General features: G+C 36.3%; 1 protein-coding gene across 2 annotated transcripts in view; it reads right to left on the reverse strand.

Annotated features, from left to right (window-relative positions):
* Positions 1-8074: 8074 nt before the first annotated feature.
* Positions 8075-18248, reverse strand: part of SCUBE2 (signal peptide, CUB domain and EGF like domain containing 2) — a 55860-nt gene continuing 45686 nt past the window's right edge. For both annotated transcript variants that reach the window (XM_070957473.1, XM_070957472.1), the window contains exons 18-23: positions 17281-17448; positions 16296-16457; positions 12905-13102; positions 11108-11260; positions 9311-9390; positions 8075-8227 (exon numbers count right to left, since the gene is read on the reverse strand). In XM_070957473.1, coding sequence (XP_070813574.1) covers positions 8075-8227; positions 9311-9390; positions 11108-11260; positions 12905-13102; positions 16296-16457; positions 17281-17448 — 914 coding nt within the window. The remainder of the gene's footprint in view (positions 8228-9310; positions 9391-11107; positions 11261-12904; positions 13103-16295; positions 16458-17280; positions 17449-18248) is intronic.

Genomic DNA, 18248 nt, shown 5'->3' on the forward strand with positions numbered 1-18248 from the left:
TGCTTTAGTTTGTTTCTTTCATCTCTAGACTAAAGAGGGAACAAATCTCCCCTTTTCAGTGGTTAGTGGCTGTTTTGTCTAAAGAAAGTGACGTGATAGAAAACTTGTACTTGGTATTAGAAACTCTGATTCAAGCAGATATGATGACTATATCAAAGAAGCATCGAGAGATCTCGATCATATTTATAATATAAGATCATATAATGCAAATAAAACTACAAAATAAAGACATTAAAAAATTAAAATGTGCAGAAAAAGAAAAATAGAAAAAAACCCTTCATCCCCAGCAAGTATAATCAACATTACTATCTCTTAAAATAAATCCAAGCATATCTTCTTTCCATCTCTCTATAAATTTTTATAAACCATGTCTAAAATCACTATTAAATAGCAGAAGTCCAGTAAAGGTGCACACACAACACAGTTGTGCAAAGGCCCATCCTGGCCACAGCCATCACCTGTGTTTTGAGCAGGAACTGTGCATCCTGAAAAACTCCCAGATTTTACCTTTTTAGTGAAAATTTGACAATAAGAATAATTAACACTGCAAGGAAGTAAAACAAAGGAATAAAGAGAATGGTGGTATCTGTTTCTATGAGGGAGGGGGTGGTCCCCTCAGCCGTAAAGGAGGCTGTAGGGCACTCTCCCTTTAAGAATCTATCACTGGGCCCAATGATCCTGTACAACGTCTGTCCAATCTCCAACCTTTTCTTTCTGTGGAGTGGCTGGGTTTAAATTCCCGACAACTTTAGATGAAATGGATTATATGGACCCCATTACAATCTGGGTTCAGGCCGGGTTCAGAATGGAGACAGATTCGTATAACTTTCATCTTAATGGCATTCAGCTAACCATTCAAAATGAGGTTGTCCTAGCCCTTGGATTGGGTGGTTGCAGAGTCCCATGGTTTGGGAGGTTTACTGGTTATGTGTAGACTTCTGGTCAGTTGTGAGTTTTTTCTATATTGTTTTTCTCTTTTAGTCATAAGCCACTCAGTTATTAAGGAGTCAAGCAGCCTTGAAATTGAAAAGTAATCTCACTTCACTGTCTGGTGCATATTCCAACAGTTTTTGCCTTGTTCTGCTGATTTTTAGGTGATGCCCACCTAAAGTTGGCATCATTTTTAAGTTTCCTCCATTTTTATTCCAAGTATATAAACTGGTATGTCATTTCAAAGGAAAATACCATTTCTGGGCTCAAGATTTGGTTCTGATACTTTCAATGACATGAAGAGCAGCTTCTTTCCTACAAGCCGTCTGGCGAGTGGGAGTGGGAGAGAGACAGGCTCCTTGCATTTTATATCTTCATTAATTTCAACACTGATTACAAGTTTGCACAAACAGGAAGCAAATGATCCAGCCTCAATTATTTGTCAACATGCTAGTTTCACGTAACAGTGCAACACGTACTGGTAACTTCTAGCTAGTGAAAAAAGAATTCCAGGTGTGCCCATTAGAAACACTTTTAAAAATCGTAGGAGAAAGCATAAAAGGATAAATCTAGTCTCATTTTTGCAGAAGCATTTTATCTCCATCTGGCCCCTCAGCAATTGAATCACAAATGGCTTTTTAAACTCTCTCAAATTTAGGAAACAGTTACTTAACCTTGAGGAGCTTGAGAAGTGGAAATGCAGCCTGTTTTTATTTCTTTTTCCCTACTCTTTTCTTTCTGTAGAGCATCTGCTGCTACTGCAGGCTTTGGAAAAGGGTGGTGGGGGAAGTAGGTATCTTTGCTATTCTTTTTGCAACATCATTTTGATGGTAAAAATTAGGTGATTCCCCTTTAGCTTTTCACATGCTGAAGTAATAATTGGTCAATATCATTCTTCTGAAATTCTGGCTGGGATTTTAAAGGTTCAACCTGATGAAGTGTTTTGCAGGATTGACAGAATTTATAGAATAAACTCCTGGTTGGCAAAACAAAGGCAACTGCCTAGAGATGTGGTGATTTACTTTACAGACAAAGAAATTAGAAATAATATTGTGCAGAATTCTTATAATTCTACTTTGCAATTTCGTGGAAGAAAGATTTGGATTTTTAAGGAACTCCCGCCCAAGATGTTAATGGAGAGGAAGAAATTTGGTTTTCTAGTGAATGAGTTAAAAAAAAGGAATATTTTATTTAGGTGGGACGTCCCAGTTGGTTTAATATTGAGACACCAAGGAGTAAGATACCAACTGAATACTGTTGAAAAAGCAGAAGAATTTTATCAAAAAATTTTAAAAATAAATTTAACATCTTTAGGCATAACACAGGACAAGCAAAAGGAGCTGGAAATAAAGGGAAAACATCAAATTACAGAGGCTGTGGTAGATAAACTGTCTTCGGACTCCTTGGATACCCCAGCTGGACTGTCTATAAATTTGAGAGCAGTGTCATCTGATTCTAATGTGATGAATTATCAAGTTACAGACAAGTGCGTAAATCAACCAGTTGATATACAAGTGATGGAAAAGACATATGAGATAATAAAACAAAACCAACAAGATCAATTTACAAAGCAGAATGACAACCGATCAGCTGATACACAACTTGTAGGAAGGAAACCTGGATGGAAATGCAACCCGCAAAAGAAAAAGAAAAGAAACAGATCTTGTAGAAATAGTAGTTTCTAAACCAAGCAACAGTGAAGCTAGGGATTTTAAAAAATAAATGAATATGTGAAAAGATATTGGAGGCGAATTATCGTTTAATACTATCTTGAGGAAAGTGGCAGATCTCTGCAATGCCGTGATATTGGGATGTGGAAAGAGCCTTACATTGTTGGATTTGAACTATCTATTTTGGATTTCTTTTACCGATAAATATATTATAACTATTTTGAGTTACAAGGCAAGAGAGTCATGCTGGGGCATGCAGAAGATCTGGCTGTTACCCACTAAGATGATGGGAATTTATAATCCTGATGAAAACCACAATTACAACTATATGGAATATAATTATAATGTCACTCGGGTGGTTGTTTTTACTTTTATATATACATGTGGATATTCATTATTGATGGGGGCAGAAGATGACTGAAGATTTTGAATAAACTGTTGCACCAGGATGCTATGTTACCCTATTATGGATGATGGATTTAACAATCTAGTGGAAAGACATCAAAGAAGATACTAAATGAATTATAAATTTAAAGTTATTGTCTTTTCTCTTTTTATAAAATGGAATGTATATATAGACATATGTATATTTTAGCAGAGTGGGCAGTGGATTATATTTAGAATTGTAGTGTATGGTAATCTTGCAAGAAACTGGGTTGAAATAGGCTAGTTTAGTGATTGATTAGTTTAAGAAAAAGGATTTTTAAGTCATATATTTTGGGGAGTGGAAGAATTGGATAGAACTGAATAAATGTTAAATTTGGATGTAGGGAGAAGGCTGCTTTGAAATGTTATATTAATATATATAAAAGATTAAAGGTTATGTTGTAATAATAATAATATTTTATAAGTTTGGGGGAGGAGAAAAAGGGTAGATTATTGCGAAAAGCGGAGGAAAGCGGAGTTATAAGAATATTAGGCTAAGGGTCAGTACTTTGAGGAGTGAGTAAGGGCATGGTAAAATATTATGTAATTAATTATGAATTAGCTTATTGTTGTGAAGAAGTCACAGGGGGGGATGGGTGGTGAGGGGGGGTTAGGGAAGAGGGGGGGGAAAGGGGGAAAAACTTGTATTTGAAAACAAAATATCATTCTAACTTTTTCGGATGTTCTTTAGCAGTGAAATAAATATGAATTGGTTCCACATTAGAATAAATAACATGTTGTAACCTACGTATTGGGGTTTGCTTTTTTATGCCACTCTTTTGGCAATGAACTTTCTGTTCCTCTTTCTTTCTGAAAAGGGCAACAGTTAACCAAATTTTAGGAAGAAATTCTATCCGATCACTCTATTTGTTTAGTCAGAAAATAAAACTTCAGGAAGCAGTTTAGTGCTTCCCATGTCTATCATACTTGGTCTCCTTGGAAAAAGGAAGAGTTAAACTCTTTATGAAGAGAACTATTTTAAATTCCTTCTAAGTAATTTCTATCACTAGGGCCTTTGTCTTGAAATGTAGTGTTGCCAAGAATGAGAGCAATTTATGAAGGCCTACTATTAACTAAGTCATTAATATTATATCAGTGTGGAAATCTGGAGCATTTTAGGTATTTCTCTTGACCACTTGACCCTCACTGAAATGAAAGAAAGTTCTATGGAAGTGTTTGTTCGAGTGCATTTAAGATTTTCCAAGTAACCTAGAGAAAAGTACTTTTGATGTCTTTAATGGGAGTTTATCTATAAGCATTACCTTTGATGTCTTACAGTTTCAACCACTCTTAAAGATGCACTTATAGGCCTAGCTTCTAAGTCTGGTAAATCAAATGTGTACCCCTTCTACCTAGAAGGAAGCAAAACATCGAGCAGATACCCTTCTCACATTAATGAAATCATAGGCAAGAGTGGGCCTGTCCATTATTTATAAATATGATGAGAAAAGCTGCGTAACTGAATAATTTTGATTTGAGAGTTATGTTATTCCACTAGAACTGCCTAGGCATTGGAAGATATCCCAAACAGTGTGATAAAATAAGTATGGAGTACACATTCCCTTCAGTGCTTAGTACTGTATAAATTACCTCTTAAATAAAGACACAAAAATCCATGCAGACACAAAAAAAGAACATTTGTATATAAGAAAAGCAGGTTGGCTAATAAAAGAATATTATTATCAGTATTTCCAGGCTGTAAACCTGATTAAATCTGAAAATAAATTAATTTGAGTGATAAAACAAATTGCTACTCCTGTGATCTTATTTGAATGATGGAATCAAAGGATTAATACATTAGCTATCTCATTTACATGTATTACTTTAATTTTTAAAAATCCAGACGACTTGATATATGGAAGTAAAAAATGTTTATAATATTTTACACATCATTTTACAGATCCTTAATCAACATTTGGCAACAAATAATACCAATAACAGAAATGGAATATCTGCAAAGTAATATCTACTTTCTATATTCTAATTAAATCCTCCAATGATTACAGTCTTAATTAATTATTCATTAATGCTTCCCAGAAGGATTGATGAAATATTGTTAGGAGTTTAGTTCTTACTATATAGAAGTCTTATATATGAAACCTTTGAAAGTCTGCTTTGAATGGGGAGAGCTTTTCCCATTTTCCACTAATGATTCAATAGCAATGGATTGAAGGATAATAGCTGATATTACTATTTATAAAATAAAACAAGGAACTGTAACTCATTTCCCTTGTTAGTAGGCTTAATAAAGGAACTGAGTAAAATACTGCAGAAACAGTATCAGAGATAGTTGCAAATATTTTGGACCAGAAGTCTGAAATAATTGGGAGGCTCCACCAAATAATGAATCATTAAGCTAGTAGAGCAGAATTTATGCTTTTAGTCTCACTGGAATAAAATGGTACATATAAACAATTTTTACTGCTGCCTCTTTTAATTTTGCAGATGACTTTAAAAGTTTGGCAGCCCATATTTCATCCCAACTTGTATATTGAGTAATTAAATTGAAGTGACATTCCCAGAGTGTTTTTAGTGTTTTTGTCTTCTTTGTGTGCAAAATATCTAGAGTAAATTTTTGATGATAGTTGAGTTGACTGATGAGCTAATGTTTAGCCTTTCAAAACAGTGAGTCATCTCTTTTACAGAAAGATCTTTATGACCTATAGCCAGAACACCCAAGTATCTTCCAGTCTGTTTGCTATTTCTTCAGAACTTGCAGGTTCCCTCCTAAAAATACATTTCTGAATTAATTTCTGAATCTATGAATTCCTTTAGACTCATAAGACATACTTCAAGCAAGGATCCTCAAAGATTAGAGAGGATATGGATGGATCTGGTTAGCTTTCAAAGGCTTCCAAATTTCAATCTTCAAAAAAAATACTGTCTAATTGGAAGTCTGTAAATACATTGGAACCTCGGATCACAAACGCTTCCGACCACGATCAAATCGGGTGCCGACAAAAAAATCTGCTAAATGTTTCACTCTGGTCGCGGACACATCCTCAGGTGGTGACCAAACACAGCTGTGGTGATTTTCCCTGCCATGGCGGTTTCACCTTCCATGCCATTTTTTTGGGTCGCACATGCGCAGTCAGTCTCACTTCCAGTCACGATCAAATTGGGTTGTGACCGAAGTCCTGGAACGGATTACATTCGTGACCAGAGGTTCCACTATATATTGATATGTAAGAATGACTATAATGGTAGGCTTAGAACCTTATGTTCTTTATATTAATACATCAAACCCTGTGTTTTTTCCAATAATTATCTTAGGTTAGCTGTCTGCTGATTATTAGATGAGATGGCTGGAGGAACATTCTACACATGCATAGTATGAATAGTATACAACAGTAACTGATGCACCATGCATTTGCCATCAGTTAACCTAGAACTGTAGAATTAAAAGGTGATATTCAGGAAGCTATTAAAGATCTGGCTATTCTCCCAGGCTCTGGGGCAAAGCAAAAGTTGAATCACTGCTAGATTGGGGTGGAGATGGGATGTTGGTTATGTGATATTTTAGGGCTATTCATTTTATTTTTTCTTCTTTTTTACTTTTAATTGTAAGATGCCCAGAGTCATTGGGAGGTGGATGGCATATAAGTTGTATGTATATACACTGTATCTATGTGTAAATAAATAAATTGTGATGATAGAAGAAACTATGGGAATCATCTAGTCTAACCTTCTGCAATATGCAGGAAAGCCAATTAAGGTAATAGCCTGGAATATGATGGCCTCACCTTGAAATTCACTATTTACCTTTATCTTTGATATACTGTAATCCTAAATTCTTCTAGTCTCAGGTCATTTTAACAGTGAACCGTAAGAAAAAGCCTTAAAGACTGCAATTAATTGCCAAATGAAATCAGCATCCTATATTAATTCTATGCTTCTGCACATGGCACAGATGCACACTCTCATACACTCCTTCTGAACACTATTTTTTAAACTAAGGATAAAACAAAGTACCGTTTATTTAGAATTAAATTTGTACCACATGCTGCCCTCTTGTGGAAAACAAGGATAGAAATAATAGAGATTATTACTTAACATGTCAAGAAATCAGTCATTAATTTATGAACAGGAGTGTGGCAAAAAAAAAAAAAAGAACAAAGTTACATACAGCATTGAGAAATTAATTAAAGAAGCTAAGGAATAATGTGGTTTGTCTTACAGAAGACTTTTTCCCCCTGCACATCATAACATAATCCTATCCGAGCCATACAAATTTACTGCATTTTTTAACTTAAATTATCTTTTTTAAGGTAATTTTTAAATATAAGCTTAACATATTTATACAGTGAAATGTCATAGGATCAATATTTATCATTGCCCACATACATGAATAAGACAATTATAATTTCCCCCATCCCTGACACACAGTTTTTATTCACTTTGCATTGGAATGTCTGAGAACATAAATATTCACTTTTCCTCCAGGGTAACTCAAATAAATGATAAATACTGAATTGGCAACCAGAATCTTGAGAAATAAAGAATTCTGTACAAAAAACATTACTATCATTTTCACTTTAAAATCCACTTGAAAGTCTACTGTACTATTTCTTTTTAATGAAAAAGCAGAAGACTCACATCATTCTTTGGTTTGTTTTGAAATCACGCTTTGAAAACCATTCCTTTCTCATATCAGAGCAACATTTAAGCTTGTCCCTTCTTCTTCATCTCTGAAATTCCATAGTGAACTGATTGGACATTTCCAAAATGGTGGATCCACTCTTTTAAACTGCTGCCATCATGAAATTTCAAAAGTTGCTTTTCAAGAATATCCACTTAATCATGATTAGTCATCCTTGCATCACTTCCAAGACAATTGGGCAACTTTTCTAAAATAGACAGTCACCAGTGGATAATGAGAAAAAAAAAGGGGGGGGGGAAACCATGAATGAAATAATTATTTATTTAATTTAAAATATACATGTTGTATACAATTGGCTCATCGGTTTCCTCCAGACTGCCCTATAAAAAGAATATAAAACAAGCCTGTACAGTTAAGAACTCAAAGTTCTTTAAAAATGTAATATACATTATTTGTAAGGTCTCAAGAATCTGGAGACCTTAGAGCGCAACAGTCGAATGAAAGATCTTGGAAACATTTCCCTAGATTCTTGTGCTGTATACTTAAAATAATTCTGTGGGTGGGCCAAGACATCAAACAACGCCTTTATCAGCTTCTTATCCTGAAAGAATAAGGTCAATATTTTTAATCATATGATGATAACTTGAAGAAAACAAAAGTATAGCATTTAATATAGTAACTATTAAAATCTAAACTCAGTGAACCTCTACACTACAGTATGGCTGAGGGTGGACTGGACTGATGTATTTCCTGGTGGATATTCCAATCCCTGAATCCCAGTATCATGCAAGAACTTTTATTAGCACTCTTGAACAAAATATAGGGCTATGCTAGCATTGTTAAGATCAAAGTTTTCTATTGTCGTTACCACTTCATAAGCTGGAAATAGTATTTTTTACTTTGAAATTTTCCACCCCTTCCTTAACTGTATACAGATAGTTCTCGACTTAACAACAGTTCATTTAGTGACTGTTCGAAGTTACAACAGCACTGAAAAAAGTGATTTATGACCATTTTTCACATATAAAACCGTTTCAACATCCCCGTGGGCACATGATCAAAATTTGAATGTTTGGCAACTGGCATGTATTGATGATGTTTGCAGCATCCAAAGGTGTGATCCCCGTTTGTGGTTTTCTGACAAGCAAAGTCAATGGGGAAGCCAGGTTCACTTAACAACCATGTTACTAACATAACAACTGCAGTGACTGATTTAACAACTATGGTAAGAAAAATTGTAAAATGGAGCAAAACTCACTTAACAACTGTCTCGCTCAGCTATGGAAATTTTGAGCTCAATTGTAGTTGTAAGTCGAGGACTACCTTTATAGTCTCAAGGCACATGAATAAAGAAACCACTTTTGGTTTTTTTGTTTCAAATAATAATGTACTTTTAATCAGCACTGCCTCAAGTAGCTTCAAGAGTTCTGGAACTCCAGAGTGGCAAGGCAAAATATGTATAATATATAATAATTATAATAATAATAGCAGATAGCTCTTCTTGTTAGGAAGATATACTGTACCTACCTTCCTATGTTGGTACCCACTTCCCTCTGTCATAAGAATGTATTAATACATTGCCGACTCATTGCACTTTACAGATCATGAGTAACAGCATAAATCTTTTAACTATGGAAAAGCTTAATTCCTATTTTCTTTCAGGCAAGATTAGAAATAAGATTACCTTAAGGATCTCTTGGTGATTTTCTGATGCATAAAGTCTACCATCTCTGACTATATCTTCTATTAGCTCTTGATAATCCTCTATTCAGAACACACAAAGCAACATTAATCTTGCTTACCGTATTTATTAAGGAGTAAAAAATATTCCATTTAGGCAAAAATGGATAATTTACATTTAAATACCTAAAGCAATTTAAAAGCATCCCAGGGTTGTTATGGATTTTTTTTTGTAATGTACAATCAAATTAGAGGCTTACTTCCATAATTTGAAGATTTAATATATTCCAAAATTATTTCAATAAGAGAACTATATAAAAAAGACAGAAACAAAGTTTGCCATAGTAAATGGTTGATACTACTATGTTCAAATCATGAGTATTCTAACAAACTCTACTTTGTACAACATTTCAAAAACTTTTTTACTTAAGAAAAAAAATACACTTACTGCATTAAAAATACCCACCATCAACATTCTTATTCCCCTTTGTCTTTGTGTAATAAAACCATTACTCAACATCATTTGCTATTTTTACAGCAAGCATGTGAGTTCCAGAAATGGGATTTCATTATGGAAATTACATCAAGCTCAGTTGCAAAATTCTGGAACAAATGCTGTCTCCGAAAACGGAGATCAGAAAGTTACCTCTGATTACAGCAAAGCCAAATTTAGCTCTTTAAAAGAAACACATGTCAGGCATTTGGAGTTCATCATGCCCAATCCAGATTTGTTTAGAGATGGTGGTTACCCTGAGGATAGTTCCTGTTTAACTTGGAATAATGGCCAGAGATCACATGGAGAGAAAGCTGCTAGTTTTCTTTGCTTCTGCCTGAAATATTGATTAGTCCCAAATTCAACTTCAAAGCAGAAAGTGTGAAACCACTGGAACGGTTATGAGAAAACTCACTTCCCAGGGCAGAGTGAAAACATATGATAGTTCTTCCTAAATCTAAAAATATAATCTGAGCTATAATAGAGCAATCAAGGAATAGAGAAGTCACAATATCACACAGAACATATCTTGTAAAAAATGTATTACATAAAATACAAAAACCAATATAAGATTCAGAACTTTTTCTGGAAACAGCTACAGTGTCTGTCTTACTATCATGGTCCTAAGTACCATAACAATTTCTCTGATCAGGTATAATTAACCCTACATCATTTTGTGCAGAAATGATGTGTCCTGGCATGGCTGACTAGTAAGACGTGGCATCAAGGCCAACACATTTTTTTCATAAAAGTTCTTTATTAAAGCCTTAAGCTGCAAAAATGCAATTACTGCCACTTTCTAGCCAGGAATTCTAACTCTGTATTCTCAGATAAACAAAATATATTTCCCCCAAATAAAGAAACTATACAGTATATCTATATTCCAGGTTAATCTCTGCCAAGATTGGCTTTCAATCATAAAGATCAATGAACAGTTCAAGCATCGGGTAACACAACGATTGCTAATATTTTCTAAACTATTTACCTTATGATTGGATTCATATATTGTACCCAGCCATAGGTTTGTTGACTTAGCCATAAGCTACAATTTACAATCCCACAGTGACTGGATTCACAATATATAGTAGACCTAATCAACAAATCACTTATGATTTAGCATGATCTGTGAGTACAGCAAGTGACAGTTTCACGTATGGGAAAGTTCAGGTGTTAAATAACTGCTCACTACCTATTCATCTTCTTGAGATATTCTCTTTCTAACTTCTTCAATTATGGAAGTGCAGAAATATAAATAACAAAAATAAAATGTCCACATTTAAATTTTCTTGAGTTTTTACCGTGGCTTACCATCATAGGTTACATAAGGGACCTGGAATCCTTTTGCACTATTTCCTTCATTTGATTTGAACTGGATCCACAGCTTTTTGGACCTGGAAGTGAAAGCTATAGGGCGTTCATAGGTTTGGCAGGTTTCATATGTGGTCACAGAGTTGGAGGAAGCTACCAAAGAAAATGTACAAAGCAGATATTAGAGTTCTATTATGCTTTATTTTCCATATGGTCCTACTATTACCCCAATACTAATTATCCTGTTCAGTTATTCTGTTACCAAAGTCTCTTCTAGTGAAAAGCAGAAGATTACTGCTATCTGTAACCACTATGTTTATCTACTGAAGCCTGCTTTAGAAAAGTGTTTTCCTGATGAAAACAAGCTAACAACTGAGAATTCTGGGGAAATAATCATAGTACAGTTATATGGTGCCAGAAGAGTAGAGGCTGTTATTTCAGAAGAGTTTGTTTTTCAATTTCATTGTAATGTATACAACTTTTGTCACTGTTGCTCTCAACATAGTATGAAAGTAAGTTGGTGCATTTTAAACTGTCAAACTCTTCCCAACATTTCAAAATAAGAGTTCTGTAGTTGTGGGAAAAGATCTAGGAATGACTCTCCAAAAAAAATTTAAAAATCATGTTTCACAACACATTACTACACTGAGTATCTACGCAGTTATACCTTGATCATATCATTGGCCATTAATTTTACTGATCTCTTACTACCAAAACAAGCTAACAAAATACTGATTTTCAATATCCAACATGTTCTCTTTACGTTGATCCTTTTGTTCAGTAGGTAATGTCTTAAACTGTACAAAGGTGATTTTCCCACCTACAAGGGACTAATATCATTTGTACATCTTTTTCCCATATACCTATGAGCAAGGTGACCTAATCTGAAGACATCAGTCCAAAGAAAATAAAACAACAGAATTTCAAGATTTTGGGTGCATGCTCCTTTATTCACCTAGGCCAGTGATGGCTAACCTTTTTGCCATCGCGTGCCAGGAGAGGGGGGGGCGGGGGAGGGTCGCGCGCGCACGTGCCCACGCACATGTGTGCACAACCCCCTCCCCCTTCCCCCCGCTCCTGGCACATGATGGCCTGGTAGGCCCGTTTTTCTTTCTTACCTGGTTCCAGATCGTCTCTGTGTATCTGGGAACGGCGAAAACAGCCTTTCCCACTCCCTTGGAGGCCCTACGGAGGCTGAAAAAGCCCATTTCCCAACTCCCGGTGGGACAGGAAGTGACATTTTTTGCTGTCCCCAGCCTCCAGAACCTCTCTAGGAGTCTCTAGGAGCCTCTCTAGGAGTCTGTAGGAGCCTCTCTAGGAGTCTCTGGAGGCGGGGGGAACAGGAAAAAACGTCACTTCCTGTCCCACAGGGAGTGGGGAAATGGGCCCTTTGAGCCTCCATAGGGCCTCCAAGGAAGTGGGAAAGGCTGTTTTCGCCGTTCCCAGATACACAGAGAGGATCTGGAGCCAGGTAAGAAAAAAAACGGGCCTTCCCCACCCCCCACCCCCAGGCCCTCCAGACCCAGGAAACAGCCTGTTTCCCTACTTCTGGTGGGCCCAGAAGGCCCGAAAATCAGCTGGCCGGCACGCGCATGCGCCCCAGAACTGAGCTGGCGTGCCCACTAATATGGCTCCGCGTGCCACCTGTGGCATGCGTGCCATAGGTTCGCCATCACGGACCTAGGCATTAGTATACCCGGGCCTATAGCCAAAGTATATCTCTTTTATGTCACTTTATGTAGAGCTACACTCGACACAGAAATTCAGAGAAACAAAATCTACTTCATTTTAACTTACAACTTTTTCTCATCACCAAGTAGTCTCCACATTCATCTTCTATTGGTAAAAATATTTCTGGAACCACAATCAAAATGCGGCGCTTAGGAGGTGGATTTATAGTCCAAATACACTCAGTGTTTGCAGGATAATTTCCAGGGTAGTTTGGGGACTCAATGTATCCAGTAAACTCTCCAAGCTCACCCCCACAATGTCTGTCTGAAAAAAGAAAGAGGAATCTATTATCTACGTTACGGCCTATGCACACACACAAAAAAGGGTGTCAATCAATCATATGGTTTCTTAAACAATTGTTATTAAACAACTGCTTGCAATGATTGAGAATGAATTATATTCACACATCACCCTATTTATGGACCTGGCATCTTCCAAGTTTGACAAAGATTAACATACAAAGTCCTTCCACATGACTATTTTACTGCACTTGACTATCCCATTGACACAATGGATTATATTAATGACATTCTGGTAGCTATATTCATAACTTTCATAGCTATTCTGATATTCATATCACCATATCTCCTCACTACAAGGGAAAAATATCAATGCCTGCTGATTATTGCAACCAACCTATGATTGTCTTTATTGCCTCCAAGCTGACTAAATATTGCAACCAATCCACAGGCCCCTTCCTCATTACACATTTTATCTGGATATATTGTCTAGAATGATAAAGAAAACCCATTTTCTATCACAAACACAAAAATAACTAGCTAATGGTTTCCTTCTTCTGATCTTCTCCATGATTCACCTACACTCTCCACTTGTGGAAGCTGAGGAGAAACCATTACATGGCTTAGTTAAATGGTGACAGTACTGAGTATTATTAAAACTGATATGGTTCACTTGATAGAGGACCTTCAATTAAACTGGATAAAAACGAAGCCCTGTTAGATACCCTGGATCTTTTAGTACTTTCAGTACATTGATCATGGAATTGTTCAGGTTGCTAGGTGGGATTAGGCTTTGAGGCACTGCTCCTTTATGGCTATATCCAGAAGGACTGAAGGACTACTGTTCAACACTTATGCTGCTGACTGAAGACAGCTTTCCAAAGTAGACCAGATTAGAAAACTAAAGTTGTTGCACGTCAATTATAGGTTGACAGTAATAGAATCTTGCAAGTCTGAATGTTCTTCCCTCCTCCCTCCCTTTATTAGGCAAGGTCTTTCCTGAGATGTTTTCTCAGGTTATTGTTGTGTCCTGAACTATATGACCTTTGTCTTGGTAGCAGCACTTCCTATTGTCCCTCAAAATCATTCCTTACACTTACGAATGTAAGGCATTGGGTGATATGCCTTTAGTACCCTAGTGGTGCCAATCTCTGATGCTCCTTACTGCTTAATTCCAAGGAATAATTGGTTTTGTTTAATATTCCCTAATTCAGTAATAGACTGGGGGGTGGGGTGATGGTGGTGGTAGGAACAAGCTAAAATGAAATCCCGATTTTGCAATATTAATTCTATACCAATGATTCCAGATGGATTGTCAGTGGTTTACATATATCAATAAAATCATGCAACCACAACCAACCCACATTCCCATTAAGCCTATAATAAATCTCTCTCATAACAACTAGTCCTGGCAACATTGGACACCATATGTTCTTTGGAACATTCCATTTTAACCACCTCTTTAAAAGCTCTTGGGAAATATATCTTTTGAGTCTTCATGGAAGGCTGCATAAGTATGGAGGACATGGTAAAAAAGGAAGTTTCTCCGAGCTTTCCTTCCTAGCGCTCACAGAGGGAATCAACAATATCCCTAATCTAGACATGCTCATTGGATGGATGGATACATTTCACTTAAATTATCAAAATGTCAAACCATTGCACTACTTTAAAGATAATAACTAGCTCTTTGAATTGTACTCAAATGTCAACCAAACCACACCTACAATACAGTTAGTCTTCACTTTTAAGAGCAAAAGATTGTACAACTTGACTATCTAAGGAACTCTTATTATGAATGTGTCTAGCTATTAATATCTATAACGGTAAAGGTTCCCTTCGCACATACATGCTAGTTGTTCCTGACTTTAGGGGGCGGTGCTCCGTTTCAAAGCCAAAGAGCCAGTGCTGTCCAAAGACGTCTCCGTGGTCATGTGGCCAGCATGACTAAATGCCAAAGGCGCACGGAACGCTGTTACCTTCCCACCAAAGATGGTCCCTATTTTTCTACTTCCATTTTTTATGTGCTTTCAAACTGCTAGGTTGGCAGAAGCTGTGACAAGTAACGGGAGCTCACCCTGTTATGCGGCACTAGGGATTCAAACTGCTGAACTGCCAACCTTTCAATTGTGTCTTAGCCACTGAGCCACCGTGTTCCTATTAATATCTATAGAAGATGCCTTTTGCAAATGGCTGTTGCTATCATATCTTTCTGAGGCGAAAGAGAGCCTTTTCTTGTACTGTTCTTCAACTAAGGAACACACTTTCTTTGAAACTGATTTTGGCTCCCATAAGTTCAATATTGGGAAGAATAATGAAGATAAATCTTTTTTTGCTAAGTTTTTAATTTTTAAATTATTATGTATCAATGTTTAATTATGTATCAATTTTAGTGAATTTAAATTTATGTCAAATTTACGTTTTTGTTTTAATTTTGTTAACTGCCTTTATCTAGAATAGAACTTATGAAATGAAATGAAATGAAATGAAATGAAATAGAGACCTTGAAGATGGCTGGCATACACTGGCTCCCTACATTGGAATAAGGGAGACTGCTACATACTGTTGGCAGTAGGTAGAAGAGAGTAAACAAAAGTCTTAGGAATCAAAGCCTTAGGTACAGTTACAGTACTCTGTAGAAACCTTGATGAAACTGTTGGCAGCTGTTCTTGTTTCCACTTATATGAGTTGCATTGAGACCAATACCAAAGAAAATAACCAGGTCAAATATGCTGTATCCCAAGAGGAAGCAGACATACTAAAGAAAGCCCTTGAAACACAGTATGAGTTTTTATGAGTTTCATTTTATGAGTTAATGAGAAAGAGTGAAAGGCAGCAGTAACAGAGGATGAACTACAGGATGCCTAGAAGCATTATTGAAGACTCTTACACTAAGGACATCTCATATTAATTGAAGCAGTAAGAAGAGCATCTATACTTTTTAGGGAATACATTTATACTGAAACTGAATCTAGTTGCTCTGCTATTAGCCTGCCTTTGACTCCTTGGCAGAATCTAAGCTGCAATTCCCCCAAGGAAAGAAATCTCATGTGATTTGCTATATATAGAAATGTTACCACAGCAACTCAAGAAGGAACTATGGCACAGGATTCTCCAACAATGTGGGGAAAAAAGCCAATTGAACTGAATATAAGCAGGGCAAGTTGTACTGATCTCCTGGAATCTAAAATTCACTATTCTTACTTAGTACAAATCTTCACCTTTGCAATGCAATATGTTTGTGGATCCATCATAATCAGTAGTTGTGTTTCCAGGACATGAAATACAGTACTTTTGTCCAAACTCAGGTTGATATGTTCCATTTGGGCAGCGGATACAACGATGCGTAGTTGTATTGTAAAAGTGTCCAGGTGAGCACTGCACTATAAATGAGAATAAGAAAGTAGCTTGGACTAATATTTTGAAAAATTATGGCAAACATAATGGCCTTAATTCACCTTAAATTCATTCATTTAACAACTATTTTTCTTAAAATAAATGTATACAAATTGACATGCTTATTACCCTGTATAAATAAAAGCTTGTATGAGTTGGTGTACTATTTACAAAGCGTAATTTTCATAATGTGTTTACTGCATAATAGACGCATATAACATTTATAACACAAAAAAGCATATAGGTGAAAAATATATTCAACTTTCTGTGGAAAAAAAATCATTATTACAGCCAAGGTGGCGCAGTGGTTAGAGTGCAGCACTGCAGGCTACTTCAGCTGACTGCTAGCTGCAGTTCGGCAGTTCAAATCTCACCAGCTCAAGGTTGACTCAGCCTTCCATCCTTCAGAGGTCAGTAAAATGAGGACCCAGATTATTGGGGGCAATATGCTGACTCTGTAAACTGCTTATAGAGGGCTGTAAAAAAGCACTATGAAGCGGCATATAAGTCTAAGTGCTATTGCTATTGCTATTATAGGAAGCTAGCTATTTGAAATGGTGCTAGGGTTATGTTTGCCTTGCTTGATTGGAAGATACACATTATTTTTTACCTATTTTTGGTCTAATGTATGGTATTTCTTACATATCTTATATAAGATATAAGATATATCTTATATTCTGGATGGTGAAAAGTATTCCTATAGGTAGTAAATCATTGTCTATCCTAGCTGGGTAGGGAGAGATCCTTTTCAGGGAGAGATGAAAAATTGGGACTGAAATACATGACGTTTCAAAGTCTTGCCATTCTTACCTTTAGTCTCACAATCCTGAAACATTGTTGCACTGATAATTTTTGTCATCAGACCTCCTCCACATATAAAGCAAGATGTTCGACCTGGTTCAGGCTGGTATGTTCCAGAAGGGCATGAAAGGCAGGGCTTAAATCCGTCAGCTGAATATTCACCTGGGGAACACTGTCCTGGAGAGCAGGAAAAAGGGTAACAGAGTGGATATAAAAATCTGAAGCAAAATCAGTTTAAAATGATGCCTACATGTAAGCTTAGAATCAAATGTTAAACTTTTAATATTTGTTAAAACAAAACACAGCAGAAAACAATTGTAAACAGTTTCCTGTCTCTGCTCTCAGTTCTAACACTCACATGTAACTTGATTTAGAGAAAGTTACCTATTTCTGCAGTAAGAAAACAGTAGCTTCCATTGTACTATATTACTAGCCTCTCTTTCTGATCACATTTTTTAAATAGGCTTGGTTTTTTTAGTAGAAAATTAGCAATAGCACTTAGATTTATATACCACTTCATAGTGCTTTACAACCCTCTCTAAACTGTTTACAGTGTCAGCATATTGCTCCCAACAATCTGGGTCCTTATTTTACCAACCTCAGAAGGATGGAAGACTGAGTCAATCTTGACTCTGCAGGTAGGTCTGCAGGTGATGTGAGATGATGTCATGTGCAGTGACTTCTGAGAGTAGGCTAGGTTATGGGAAATACATAAATTGATGGAATGTAATAATCATGTTTAATCTGATCAGTTTTGTTTGTACTGGAATGTATGGCGCCCAGGTGCCACACTGTTCACGCATTGATTTGACATTTTTATAAAAACTAAAAAACTTGGGGGGGGGGGAAGAAAGAAAAACAAAACAAGAATGCAAAATAGGATCCCAACCCACTCTGTTTAAATATACTTTGACACAAATTAAAAATTGTAGGAGTTGTAATCTCAACACATCTGGAGGAGACAAGGTCAGGAAAAG

Source organism: Pituophis catenifer, unplaced genomic scaffold, assembly GCF_029215685.1.
Source record: "Pituophis catenifer annectens isolate HBS135680 unplaced genomic scaffold, rPitCat1.0.hap2 SCAF_1, whole genome shotgun sequence".
Taxonomy (NCBI): Eukaryota; Metazoa; Chordata; class Lepidosauria; order Squamata; family Colubridae; genus Pituophis; species Pituophis catenifer.